General features: G+C 38.6%; 1 protein-coding gene across 1 annotated transcript in view; it reads right to left on the bottom strand.

The window, feature by feature from the left end:
- Positions 1-14391, bottom strand: part of GPC3 (glypican 3) — a 441123-nt gene that overhangs the window by 53465 nt on the left and 373267 nt on the right. The window contains exon 7 of the mRNA XM_033119596.1: positions 5819-5981. Coding sequence (XP_032975487.1) covers positions 5819-5981 — 163 coding nt within the window. The remainder of the gene's footprint in view (positions 1-5818; positions 5982-14391) is intronic.

Below are 14391 nucleotides of genomic sequence, written 5' to 3'. Positions count from 1 at the left end.
AGGTGTGAGGGAGTGGTAACAAGATGTCTCTAAGATAGTTGTTTCTTGCTGGGAGTTGTTTTGTGAGCAAATGTTTCAATTGTGCTCCCAACAGCAAGTGTGCATGTGTATGCACCTACATGGGTGCATGCACATGCGAGCATGTATACTCGGATGTGTGTTCCTGTGTAGGAGAGAGTGGGGCCATGGCAGAGAGGGAGCAGATGCTTAAGATGCTTAGTCATCATGTTTTGGCCAGGGACACCTGGCCAGAGCTTGCAAAGCTTCTCAGGGATGAGCCTCAGCTAAAGCACTGGAAGTAGCCAGCTTCCCAAACAGCTCACAAACAAGAGCTTCGACAAAGCCAGTAACAAGAAACAATGCTGATGGTAGCCCAGCAACAAAACAGTCAACTTATTGCACCAATGAATGATTTGTCTTTGGAAGGGAGTCTGAAAATGGGTGTTCAGTGCAAAAATGTCTTGTAACTCATGGGTTAAATTCAATCTTTCCAGAAAATACATGCCAAACAAGGGATGCAAGAAAGCCAAAGAGCTTCCAGAGATTTTTGAATAACCATAATAGTCTTTGGGTTGTTATCAATATTGGCGAGCGTAACAGGTAACAAAGCACTTTCAAGTTCAGTATCACATTTGGTTTTCACAATAACTCAGGGGGGTAGGCAAGTATGATTCCCCCATTTTATAGATGGAGAAACTGAGGCTCAGAGCAGCTCAAGGTCTCACTGTTAGTAAATGTCCTACGACTGGAATTCAAATGTCCTATTCTATCACATGGATGACTGATAGAAAAGAGGGCATTGGACCTCTTTTATATTTCCTAAAATACTTAGCTCACCGTGGGATGGTAGCTTCTTAGATCTTTTAAGTATTAAGACTAAATGGTACAAGTACACTCAACTAGAAGGTGGTAAGGGCCACCACAAACAAATCATCTAGGGATCTTGTTAATAGGTTTGGAATGGCATGTGAGATTCTGCATTTCTAACACACTCACAGGTGATACAGATGCTGCTGGTCCATGGACCCCACTTAGAGAAAGAAGGGGTAAAGGGGTATTGCTGAATGTTTGTTACCTGGTTTTAAATGCCTTTCATGGGTCTTAAACAAACAAAAAAGGCATTTTTAATCTACATCTGCAGATTCTTTGAACTCCCATAAGTCACAGCAGCAGCAGCGGCAGCAACAGACCAGTAGCTTTAATAGTAGATAATCGTGTTTTGAGTGCCTGCTCGGTGCCAGTTACCTTCCAAAATGCTTTGCAAGGATTATTTTATTTAATTGCCACAACCCTGTAAAACTGGCTGAGAGAGAAGAAGTAACCCATCAAAAGGGAAACACTGTAACTTTGGTACCCAGAAGTGAAAGGAACAGGTTAAGCTGTAAACTGTAAGCTGTCATGGTCATCTCACCAACAATGAAATGCAATAATCAGAAAGAAGGGGCAGACACTAAGAATTCTGTGTTAAATTGAGAAATAATAATTATGGAGAAAGAAAGCAGTTGGGATGCTTTGGAATAAAGAGTTTTAAAAGTGAAGCTAGCCCAGAAAGTGTAGAAACTACTCAAAACTTCTTATTAGCATCCTGGTACACAGAAAATGAGATCTTTTAAAAAATGTAACTAGCTCAGGAGAAGAAAGCAGGGAACCTGCAAGGTCAGAAGAAAACGCAAAAGATGTTCCCGAAAGACTCCAATAAGTACCTCGCCAGGGACTAAAACCAAATAAATGAACACCATCACAGACTGCTGGCCCTCGAATGGCCTGCAAGAATTGTTTGGGCATTCTCTTTATTTTACAAATGGAGAAACTGACTTCTGAAAAAGAGGAAGGGGTGTGCCTTAGGACGCATGGGATTAGAAGCAAAGCCAGGAATAGAAACTAGGTGCCCTGCACTTGACCCAGTGCATGAAAAGAAGGGAAGAACTGAGCCAGGAAAGCCGGCCAGTAGGACCACTTGCTGGTCATAGTGCAAAAGGTCTGTTCAGGGACCAAAGGGAGATAGAAGAGAGTCAGAACATACTCGGAGCCTTGTTTTTCCTTTTCAAATGGTCTTTTGGAGGAAGGAATGTGTAAGTTCTAAATGAGATGATGATAAACGAACACAGTGTTCCAAGTCTGCTTGACTAAATGGATGTTGATGAATCACCAGGACCAGATGGCATTTACCCAGATTTGGGGTAAAATTGTATAATAGCTGACTAAAGTATATAGCCTGTTGTTCCAAGTAGTTAGTGTGTCATGAGCCTGGCAGATTGCCAACGAGTCTCCTCTCCATGAGAAGCATTTCAAAGGGAACCCAAAGAACTCCAGGCTGGTAGGATCACTGAACATGTTAGGCAAGTGTAACCTATTGGGAGTAAGGCATCATTTTTCCTGTAAATTATATTAACCACCATTTGTGTAGTGTTTTACAGTTTATAAAGCACTTAGGTTTAATCATGCCTAACTAATTGACTAGAATTCTTTGTGAGGCTAAATGTGCATGTGGACAAAGGGAAACCAGTAGATGTAATCTATTTAGATTTTGAAAAGGCCCTTGACAAAGTCCCACACCAAAAACTGTTTAAAAAGTTAAGTCACCATGGAATTGTGGAATAGTATTTTGCAGTGATAGGGAAGTGGCTTATAGGCAGGAAAGCAAGAGGAGGGATATGCAGGAACATTTTTGGAGAAGTATGAACGGTGGTGTGGCCCATGGATCAGTGCCAGGACCAGTTAATATTTTGGTGAATCATCAGAACAACCTTTTGATAACCAAAACCTTTTTCTGGGCAGCAAAATGCAAAGCAGATTTCAATCTTTTATGATTGTATTGATGAACAGAGAAAGAAGAATTATAGTAGAACTGCTCAAAGAGTGGCCTTTAAAATCCTACTGCCTAGCTCTGAATCCTGACTCTGCTCTTAAAGACTGCATTACCTTAAGCAAATTACTCGATCTCTTCCAGCATAAATTTTCTCATCTGCAAAGTGAGAAACACCTCCATCTCCCTAGTTCATGGAGGTGTTGTAAAAATGATATGAGACGATACATGTAAAGTGCTGGCCCAGTGCTTGGAGCATGGTAAGTGTCCAATAAACATTAGCGCCTATTATTTCACTTCTTACGTTTATTCAGTGTTCTTCTTACAGGATGCCAGGCTCTGAATGATCATGTTACGCCCTAGGAATGGAACTTGGGAGCCATTGCAGACCATTTCTTTAAAGCACTGGCAGAATTTGTCTTAGTGATTCAGAGGATGAAGATAACTATAGACTGAGATGGTAGTGAAAGATTTCATAGAAGGAAACTAACAATTATGAAACACCTAGTACGTGCTAGATACTGGGCTAGATGCTTTACAAATTTTCCTCCTGTAATCCTTCTATAGTCCTATGAAGTAGGGGTACTGCCCCCACTTGATTGATGAAGAAGTACTAGTGATTTAGAGAGGAGGCAAAAAAACTTGTCCTAGGTCATGCTAGTCCATAAAGAATAGAGCCAGATATTAAATACAACTTTGCTCTACCCCCAAACCTATTTTTTCCCCACTGCATCATACCTGAAATGTACTTTGAGGGATGGGTATAATTTAAGAAGGAATAAAAGAGGGGTATCGCCATAGGAATAAAGTGAGCAATGGTGTGAAGACAGAAACAAGAACAGTATGTTTATGGGGCTTATGGGGACATGAGTATGGTTGTTTTGCCAACGTGGATGGTTTCTGTGGACTAGTGGTGGGAAATGAAGCCAGAAGGGTAGTTTAGGCTAGACCAGTAGGCCCTCAGAACTCTGCTAAGGAGTCTAAGCCTTATCCTCTAGGTACTAGAGACAGGATGAAGGCAGCTGAGCTAGGGAGAGGTAGGAGATGCTTCAGAATGATTAACCTGGCAGCAGTGCAAGATGAATGTGGTAGAATCTTCTGCCTGGGTCTGTGATTCTTCGTTCTTTAATCTGCTAGCCTAAGGCTCTCAATACTCCTGTCTGAGCTTGGAAGCCTGGAGAACACTTAAGATGTGATTGAAATAGCATAGGCTGGAAGGTGGAAGGGGGGAATAGAAAGCAGTGACAGAAGCAGAAAAAATTACAAATAATATACAGGGATTTGGGGCACAAGTGTATATGAAGGGCAAGGAAGAAGAAAGAGTCCAAGACGACTTCAGTTTTAAGCCTCAGTGACCATGAGAATGGTAGTGGCATTAAAAACATAAAGATACTAAGGGAGTAGCCAGTTTGGGATGGTCTATTGATAAGTTCAATTTATGACACATGGAGTTGGGGGTAGTGATGGGAAAGCCAGGTAGAAATGACTAGTAAGTAGCTGGAAATGTGGGATGGTAGCTCAGGAGAGCAGTTAAGACTGAAGGTAGTGAATTTATGAGTTGTCCCCATAGTGATATAATAGCTAAAGAATGTTCACTGCAGCATTATCCACAATAGCCAAGAGGTAGAAACAACTTAAATGCCCATCAGTGGATAAATGGATAAAAGAAAATTGTGGAGCACACATAAAATGGAATATTATTCAGCCTTAAAAAAGGAGATCCTATCACATGCTACAACATGGATGAACCTTGTGGACATTATGCTCAGTGAAATAAGTCACTCACAGAAGGGTAAATACCACAAGATTCTACTTATACGAAGTACCTAGAGTAGCCAACCTCATCGAAGCAGAAAGTCAAATGGTGGCACCAGGGATTGAGGGAAGGGGAAAAAGGAGAGTTGCTGTTCAATAGGCATAGAGTTTCATTCATATGAAATGAAAAAGTTCTAGAGATCTGCTGTAAATTTGCATGTAATTAACAATATTGCACCGTACACTTAAACGTTTGTTAAGAGGACAAGTTTCATGTTAGATGCTTTCTTTTTTGCCAGAATTATAATAAAAGAAGAACTTAAAGAAATCATAAAAAATAATTGAAAGAGCCGGAGTAGATGAGATCTGTGTTTTCTTTGGAAAGAGAGAAAAGACAGAGGCTTAAAAGAGACCTCTGGATAATATCCAGTTTCAGGGTAGGATTAGGGAGAACTAGTGAAGGGAAGAGGCTGAAGGAGAAATAGCATGTAGGGTCTCAGAGGCCATGGGTGATAAGGTTTCAAGGAGAAGTCTGTGCACTGAAGAGGGGAGAGTACACATGGCACTGGAAGTCTCCAGACCCAAGTTAGACTTCTAGTTCTTCCATTTAGATAAATCTTATTTCTTCTCTGAGCCCCAGTTTTCTTACCTGTAAAATGGAAAGAAGAACACCTATCCATAGGAAAGTGCTTTGTAAACTGGGAAAATCAGTACAAATATGAGGGGATTTTTTGTTGCTGTTGTTTTGCCTTCTTGACCCTAGCAGCTCTACTTTATTTTCTCTCTATTGCTGTTTTCATGTAGCTCTGCAGTTATGTGTCATAGCCTATCTATGTTAGGCTACTTGTTAGAAAACAAAACAAGTATGATGATCTAAGAAGAGAGGGTCTGCTAATGTCTCTTCCTCAGAAAGTTGCCCCATTATTGGTTTTCAGTAGATTCCCAAGGTTGCATTTCTTTTTATAACTGAAAAGAACCAAGGAAATTTCCAGGGGGAAACAGCCAACCGATTAGGTCAGTTCATTTTAGACAATGAAAAACAGGAAGTTACCCTTTTAATCTACCCAGGTCCAGAGATTTAGAAAAGGCTCCCTGAAAACTTTAGTTTTCTAGAGTATAGTCTTTTCTTGAAGAGTTGATGGCATTGTGTGTTACAGGGATTTTAAGGGAGTTATAGAGAGCAGATTCAACTGGTTTTTAATTCCCAAGCATCACCAACTATTTCAGCTCAGATTTGAGTCGGCACTAATCCGTTACCTGCAAGGAAGCGGAGTTGATTCTTCACTTTCATCATTCCATCACCAGAGCCTCCTCCTATGCACTCATCTTCATCGTCGCCACAGTCTCCACTTTCAAGCCCTTCCTCATCAAGGTTTTTATCCAGAACTCTACCTTTGGGCACAGACATGGTTCTCAGGAGCTGAAAGACAACAACCAGGAATGCAGCAGCTCTTCATATTTCTCGGGTAGGTTTAAAATAGTGTTATTAACAGGAGACATTTAAAAATGTTGAATGAGTTACACAGAAGTTTTTAAAAATCATTTTCAAATTTAAATAGGTATAAACTGCTTATACTCTTTAGTTTCACACTTCTGGACCTTTCCACAGCATTTTACACGACTTGCTACTCATTTACTCTACCTACCCCATGCAGTAGCCAGAATGTATCCATACCATGGTATTTAAGTTCCTGAAATCCTTCTAGGTGGGACAACTCAGATGACCTTAAGACATGCTAGGCAAAGCATATTTATAGGCTGAGAGGACACCAAGATCAGCAAAAAGATCCTTTCGGAAGCCCCCTATTATATTTACATTTACTAAATTAAAACAACAAATGACCGCCACTAAATGAAGAGAATAGCAGTGACTTTTATATACATTTTAAATGATACTTATAATTAATTGCCATGTACCATGACTTGATCACTAGAAAAAGTTAAACATCTCTCTCTTCCATAATTTCAATAAGATGTTTTGAAATTCATTTTGCTTTTTTGTAGGTAATATGCCTACTTAGAGTCATGTTTGTTTTGCTCCCCAGTGTCTGCCTTTTCAGTCACATAGTCAATGCCTTTCGTATTTTATGGGGACTCCCACCTCCCACAAGTCTCTCCACCGACCCAGAAGCCCAGCTCACAGCACGAGTGGTCTCTAAGGGTGGTTCTCAGACTCCATTTTAATGTCCCTCACCATCTCTCCCCAAGGCCATGTTCCAATACTCTCTATTTCTGATCTAGCTTCTGCCCCACCACCCATTTTTAGTCCTAAATCTCAGGTCCACCACCTATTTTTAAATAACCTCCAAAAAAGATTTTGGCGATTGTGGAAGAGGTACCCAGAAAAAAAAGATGCTGTATACATAGGCACATCTTGGTTTCTATGGTTTCCATTGTCTGTGCTCATTGTCACTGCAAAGTATACCTTTACGTTCTCTACTTGTGATTTAGCTGTTACACCAAGATCAATTGGAGCAAGCTCCATACCATAGAGAAATGCGACTCTGCGGGTTTTATTTTTTAAGCAAAGAAAGAAAAGTCCAAAATAGTTCTCTCCTGGCCAATAACCTCTAATGGTGTCAGAGAAGCCAACCCACCTACCATCTCCCACTCCGGCACCATCTCTACCTTGCCACTCTAATGCATCTTTTTGCTAACCCTCCCCCGTCCTCTACTGTCTATCTTACACATCTAAATGTGTAATGTAGACACATAGGCTAGGATAAACTAGATTAGTGGTTCTCAAATTTTTTGGTGTCAGGACCTCTTTATACTCATTGGGAATCCCAGAGAACTTTTGTTTATATAAATTACACCTATCAGAATTTACCATCTCAGAAATTATAACTGAGAAATTTAAAAATATTTAATAGCTAATTTAAACATAACAATAGTAAAACCATGATGTGTTAACATAAATAACATTTTTAATGAAAAATAAATATATTTTCCCTGAAAACAGTTAGAAGGAAGGGTGGCATTCTTTTACATTTTTGCAAATCTCTTTAATGTCCAGCTTAGTACGATAGCTGGCTTATCATATCTGCTTCTTCATTCAATCTGTTGTTATATGTTGGTTTGGTTGAAACATTTGCAGAAAATTCAGCCTCTCACAGACATATCATGGGAAAAGAAAGAAAGATTTTAGTAGCCTTTTCAGGTTATTGTGGATATTTTTCATTGATACTACATAAAAACTCAACAAGTGGAAAAGGTTAGTTGCAATGTGTAATATGAAACCGTATAAATAAACCTGTCATGTGCTGTTACATTAATATCCATTGGTACGTTTTGAACTTTCAATGGACCTTGTACACATTTTGAATCATCACTCGTGCGTCATCCGGAAAATAGTGATCCCCTTGCTATGCAGGTCTTCCAAATGTTAATAGTTTTCATTATATGATATCAAAAAATCATATTTATTAACATCACCTACAATCTCATTAGAAAAGTCTTTAAGTATTGGGAAGCTTTTGAGCTCACAGTAGCAGATACAAGTTTTCCAAAATTTTAATTTTTTCATGAAAGTTCAAATTTTATCATTGGCAACAAATACTGTCAGTTTTTCCTTTAACCGACAGGCTCTCTTCGTTTCTTTCAAAGACAATGTCTAGCAAATACTCAAGGTTGCTTAACCATAGTTTATCATTCATTATCTCAGATAAAAATGGTGTTTCATGAAAAAAAGAGGTTAGTTTAGCCCATAGCTTAAATAATCCCACAAGTGCTTTTCCTTAAGACATCCATTAACACAATTTGCGGCAGAAATGCCTTACAGGTAGTTCACATTTCATAATGCTATGCAGAATATTTTTAAAAATATACTCAAGGATTAAGTTTTAATACATGAATCATTTTTACTGCTTCAGCAATGACATTCTTAAGTAAAACTGTCTTTTTACTTCCCTGCAAGTTTAGACCATTGAAGAATAGAATGACTGCTAATAGTTTGATGCCACTGCCTTGAATCATACTGTGGCACCAACAGTTATACTCACCATTGATTTTGCACCTTTAGTGCAAATATCAACATAGTGAAAAAGGCAAAGAACATCTCAGTATTGCGATGCAAGTAATTCTGAGCTTGTGGATCCCTGGGTCTCATGGATTACCAGGGTCCATAAAACATTCTTTGAGTACTGCTAATCTAGAGTATAACATCACTTCAGTTTGACTAAAAACACCCTAATCTCCTCCTTTACTATTATTTCTTATGGGAAAATTGCTTTTGACATAAACATTTTTAGGTTAACTTTCAAAAATACAGCCTTCGTATATATATGTCATGGATTACTGAATTAGAATTGTTCACATAGGGGAATTTGTAGTTAGGTATACATCAGTGAACTTGCTATTTCTCAAGCACATCTCACATCTGTGCCTTTCATTAACCTCCTCAGCAAACATTAATTGAGCACCTAATATGAGCTGTTTTCATTTGTCTATTGAAAATTCTCCATTGTTTTAAGCCAAGTTCAAATGTCACTTCCTTAATAAAGCCTGCCTGGCTACCACAGATGGTCATTATAGTTCTCCCTTTCCCTCTTCCACCACTGTTCCCTTTATCTGTACCTCCTAAATAGCACTTTATGTGTGAAACCTGGTATTATTTATTTGTACATGTGACTTTGCTTCACTACCAGACTGTGAGCTGCCCAGGGGCTGTGTCTTATTTATCTTTGAGCCCCATAGCATTTAAGGCAGTGTCTTGCACATAGTAGGCACTCAATAAATGTGCTACTGAACTGAAACAAAATAAAGTGGCATGGCATCTTTAATTTTTTAAAAGCTACTACCACAAACTCATGAAAAAGGAGAAAGCCAAAGCACAGATTAATTATACAAGAATTTGTGAATGAATAGCTAAATCCTTTGGACGATCCTGGCTAAGATCTGTAGCTAATCTTTGAGAGGCCATTTCCCAACCTCGTGTACAATGCCCTCAGTATTCTCCGGTAGTTCAGATTTTTTTTTAAGTGCAATTAACAAAAACCAAAAAACAAACTTTAAAACTTTGTCAGTGAGATAACTTCTTTAGTTCTTAAATTACTCCCATTTTGGAGACAACTTCAGCATTGAAAAAGGATTATAGTATACTTTCAAACCATTTTACACAGACATCTGCGGATGAGCCTAACCCCCACACATTAACAAAACGAATCCAAATCTAGAAAGCTACTGTTAATATAAAAGTATTAAAGAAGAGTCTGAAGCTCCAGAATGTTGAAAGAAGGGTAATCTGTCAGAGATGAGAAATTGCCAGCAACCACTGTGGATTTAGTGCAGCCAGGAATTTGGCACAAAAATCAAATCACCTAATTACAATTCACAATATTGACCTTTTTGTTCCCTCTCTCACTCTTTACAATGTCTTCCAGATTGAACACTCACTTTATAAAAAGAAAGTTACGAGGGCCTTGCACACAAAATCAGGTAACTTTAGGTGCCTAATGCTTTTGATTAATGGTTTGCCATTTTCAAAGGACACTATCCTATTAGCTTTTTAAAAGTCAAGGCTCAGAATAATGATTATCAATGTAAAGTATCTTATTAAAACACAGGTCTGATTATTTCACTCCCTTACCCCATAGTCATTGTATAAACCTGACATTTCTGCCATACACTGTTTGGCATTCCTTAGTGGGAAGTGTACAAGGCCTTTCACAGCCCAGCTTTTTCTACAGCTACTCTTCTCCTTGCAATTCTGTTTGAGCCACATAAGACTATCACAGTTACTTAAATCAATTATTATTTTATGATTTAATGTTAATTATATTTGTCAATATAATATAAAAAGGTGAAAGCAAAGAGAAATCCAGGGGGAAAAAACCCAATTCCCAAACATTTGTATTTTCAAAAGTAGGTTTTGTTTTTTTCTTTTTTGCCTATATTTTTACATAGTTGAGCTTGGATTTTAGAATCAGACTGACTGAAGTTGGAATACTGTTTTTTCCCCTTATTAACTTTTTTTCCACTATTAACTTTGCTGCTTAATTTCCCTAAACCTCAATATTCACATGTCAAATGAGGAAAATAATGCCTGCCTCATAGAATTGTTGTAATGAACAAGTGTGATAAGTGTAAAGTTTTAAATGTGATAAAACACTTAGTACAGCACCCTTAAGGGATCTAGTGAAATTTACTTAACCATTCTCTGAATATTGAATATTTATGAGGTGTGATCAAACAATACAGTGAATATGTAAATTAAAAGACTTTATTACAGTAAAAGACACATTGCCATCAATCCCCTTCAAAATACTCCCCCTTGCTTCAAACTCACATACTTCATCATTCTTGCCACTTTCTGCAGCAGTTCTGCAAGTCCTCTTTCGTGCGTGTCTTTAGTTGTGCTGTCATGGCTGCATCAATGTCCTGAATCATTTTGACTTTGGGGAAAAACAAGAAGTCGCACGGTGCCAGATCTGGTGAATAGGGGGGTGAGGTCACACTGTAATGTTTTTATTTGACAGAAATTGCCGTATATACCAGAAGCGATGTGTGACACGGAGCGTTGTCATGATGGAGGATGATTTATAGCACACTTTAAAATACACCTGCTCTCAACCGTAGCTCACACCCAACTGACTGCAACGAACAAGTTGGAACTCGTCACACACTGCTAAGGTTCAACATGCTGTTTCCCGTATTGAAGATCCCTGCCTTTCTGTTGGATGGCACTCAGCAGCAACATTCACAGTACTTTGTGATCACAATGGAAAGCCTCCATGTCACACATCACTTCTAGTATGGCAATTTCTGTCAAATAAAAACATTATGGTGTGTCCTCATCCACCTTATTCACCGGATCTGGCACCGTGTGACTTCTGGCTCTTCCCCAAAGTCAAAATGACCATGAAAGGAAAATGTTTTGAATCGATTCAGGACATTGAGGCAGACACGACAGTGCAACTAAAGACACCCATGAAGGAGGATTCCAGAACTGCTTCAGAAAGGCAAGAATGATGGGATAAGTATGTTTCAAGTGAGGGGGAGTATTCTGAGGAGGATAAATGGCAATGAGTCTTTTACTGTAATAATTTTTTTTTTTCTTTTTTAAGGAGGGCACATCTCACAGTGGCCCATGCGGGGATTGAACCGGCAACGTAGATGCTACCAGCACCACACTCTAACCAACTGAGCTAACTGGCCACCTGTAATAATTTTTTAAAAAATTTAAATATTCACTGTATTGTTTGATCACACCTGGTATATCACTTCTAGTTCTTTTGTTTCTATAAAGATAGAGTATCAGGAGCATTCACATAACTCTTTCCATATTTTGGATTATTTCTTTAGTTTCCCATTAGTAGGACTATTAGGTCAAAGGGTATGTACATTTTTATATACCATGGGAGTGAGTCTCCAATTTCCACAAGAATTCCCTAAGATGATAGATAAAAACTCAAGTTCCTGGGCCCCACCCAGAGGTTCTGATTTAGTAGGTCTGGGGTGGAACACATAAATCTGTATTTTTAACTAGATCTGTGCCCCCATCTTATCGTGAGCGAACCACACACCACTCTATAAGAAAGGCTATTGCAGTGTTACTCCATTTCCTAGAAATCCTCTTAAACCATCTTTGGACAAGAGTTACCTTAGCCCTATGTGTGTTAGAATTTGACAATTTCCTTTTCACTTAGGTACGAACATCATGGCCTTCTGTCTTTGTAGTTAATGAAAATACCCTTGTGCAAAGGTGATTGACTTTGTTTGATTAGAAAAGGAAATATTTAAAGTTAGCTTTGAAACAGGTACTCAGAGTTGTATGATAAAAGGAAATAGAAAGCCTGGAATAAATACGTAAGAAAATTAGAACCATAGTATAAGAGGAAAAAAAGGCTTTCTAGAATATAACAGTTTCATGTTCTTAAAACCATAACCAAGATAACAAAAGAGCTCTGCATCATGGGACAATGTGATTTGGCCAAAGCTCTTTTCATGCTTGGCTGACAGAAGAACAAAGATCAAAGGACATACTGGTTGTTCTTAGGGGGATCAAATACGCTGAAATTAGACCAGTGAGAGCAGCAACTCTTGATCTGTCTATATGGTATAAATAACGTGCCTCTTGGAATTATCTTGATTGCAAAGATATGAACCTTATCAGCCACACACTGTGCTAGGGCTTAACATATGTTCTCTCACATAACCCTTGAATCCTCCCCACCAATTTGTGTAACAGAGAAGACTGCCATCCCCATTTGCCACGTCAAGGGAGGCCACCAAGACTCAGGGAGGGGACATGACTTGAACAAGTCACGGAGTAAATGATAGACAAGTCATTAAAAATAAGGTCTTCTGCTCCTAAGTCCCGAACTTTCAAGAAAAACCTGCTGTCTTAGGTAAAGACATCAACTAATGGGGCCTTCATTTCACATTTTTGCCATCTTGACTGCCTTTCCCTGAGAAAATTTCCAGTTCAGTCTCATTTTCTCAGATACTAGCCATGAACTCTACCTTGATGGGAAAGCCTTATGTTATTTATTGGGTGGGAGAGCGAGGCAGGAGAGAGAATGACATTGGATGCCTCCTGCTTGTTTTCACCAGCCTTGCGATCTACCATGTTTTAAATAACCAACCTATCTCATCATAAATGGGTTTGTTTTGAAAAGCTTCAGACATCTGGTTAGAGCAGAATGAAAAATTCTTTTACTGCTGCTGCACAGCTAAGAGTTTTCTTGACTTTAAGCTCTTTAGCATTTTTAAAATAAAGGATAAGTAACAACATAGATGCTGCAAACATGGGGCTTGATACATATTTTGAGGAATTAGCTGTTTTTTTCTTTTGGCTAATCACATACCTCTCTCTAGACATTTAAAAAAATATCTGGAATCCAGATTACATTTTAAAGCTATTAAGTTGGGCTTACAAAACTGATTTTGAACTATCTGGATTCTCAGCTTTATACAACCTGCAAGGAATGCTTTGGGGCCTAGTTTTCCATGTCCACAGCAATGTAAACACATGCTTTACTGTTTGTATTTGAGTAGCATAAACTAATGGGAAACAAATGTGGTGGCTCCAATGAATCCTAGCTTTTTTGGAATGCCATTATTATTTATACATTGTGCACATCCACAAGGCCAAGGGCATGTGACCTCTACTTTGTGTGCAGACTTTCTTTGAACGAATGCACCAAACCACAGCCACAACTAATTGGAAACAATTGCAACTCCATACATTTGAGATGAAGCCAGAACCCAAACATATAGGGCTAGAATTAATAGCTATATATGCAGTTTACACATTGGAAAGGCAATAAAGTATTAGTTAAGAGTGTGAGCTTTGGAATCTGACCATTATGGATTTAAATCTGTACTCTGTGTACGTAATAGCTGTGTCACTTTGGGCAAGTTGCTTAAACTCTCTGAGCTTCAGTTTCCTCACCTGTAAAATGGAGAATAATGGTATTCATTAACTTCACAGGGTTACTGAAGAATTAAATTAAATAGCACCATTCACCTTTCATAGTCATGTATCCTTCTTTCAGAGAATGTTCCACAGTTTATAAGTGTACAATCCCTGATGCACCCCCACTAGACTAACAGAAGGGATAAATTGTCTGTTTCAGTTATCAGTGTGTAGCAGTGTTTGGTACAGGGTAAATGTTCACGAAATGGATAAATGAACAAATAAATAGAATAATGTACGTAAAGTGCTTAGCACATTGCTTGACCAGGTAGTAAGTTCTCGAGCATATTAATTCTACTGCTGAGAGCAATGATGATGATCTTAAAGAGGAGGAAGAGGGGGGAGCAGTAGAAGCCACAGTAGAAGACATGAAGAGCTTATTACAAAAGCCTTGTAAGGCAAAAGAAATAAC

Source organism: Rhinolophus ferrumequinum, chromosome X, assembly GCF_004115265.2.
Source record: "Rhinolophus ferrumequinum isolate MPI-CBG mRhiFer1 chromosome X, mRhiFer1_v1.p, whole genome shotgun sequence".
Classification (NCBI taxonomy): domain Eukaryota; kingdom Metazoa; phylum Chordata; class Mammalia; order Chiroptera; family Rhinolophidae; genus Rhinolophus; species Rhinolophus ferrumequinum.
The sequence above is the reverse complement of the archived record's forward strand: the minus strand, read 5'-3'. Positions and strand labels throughout refer to the sequence as shown.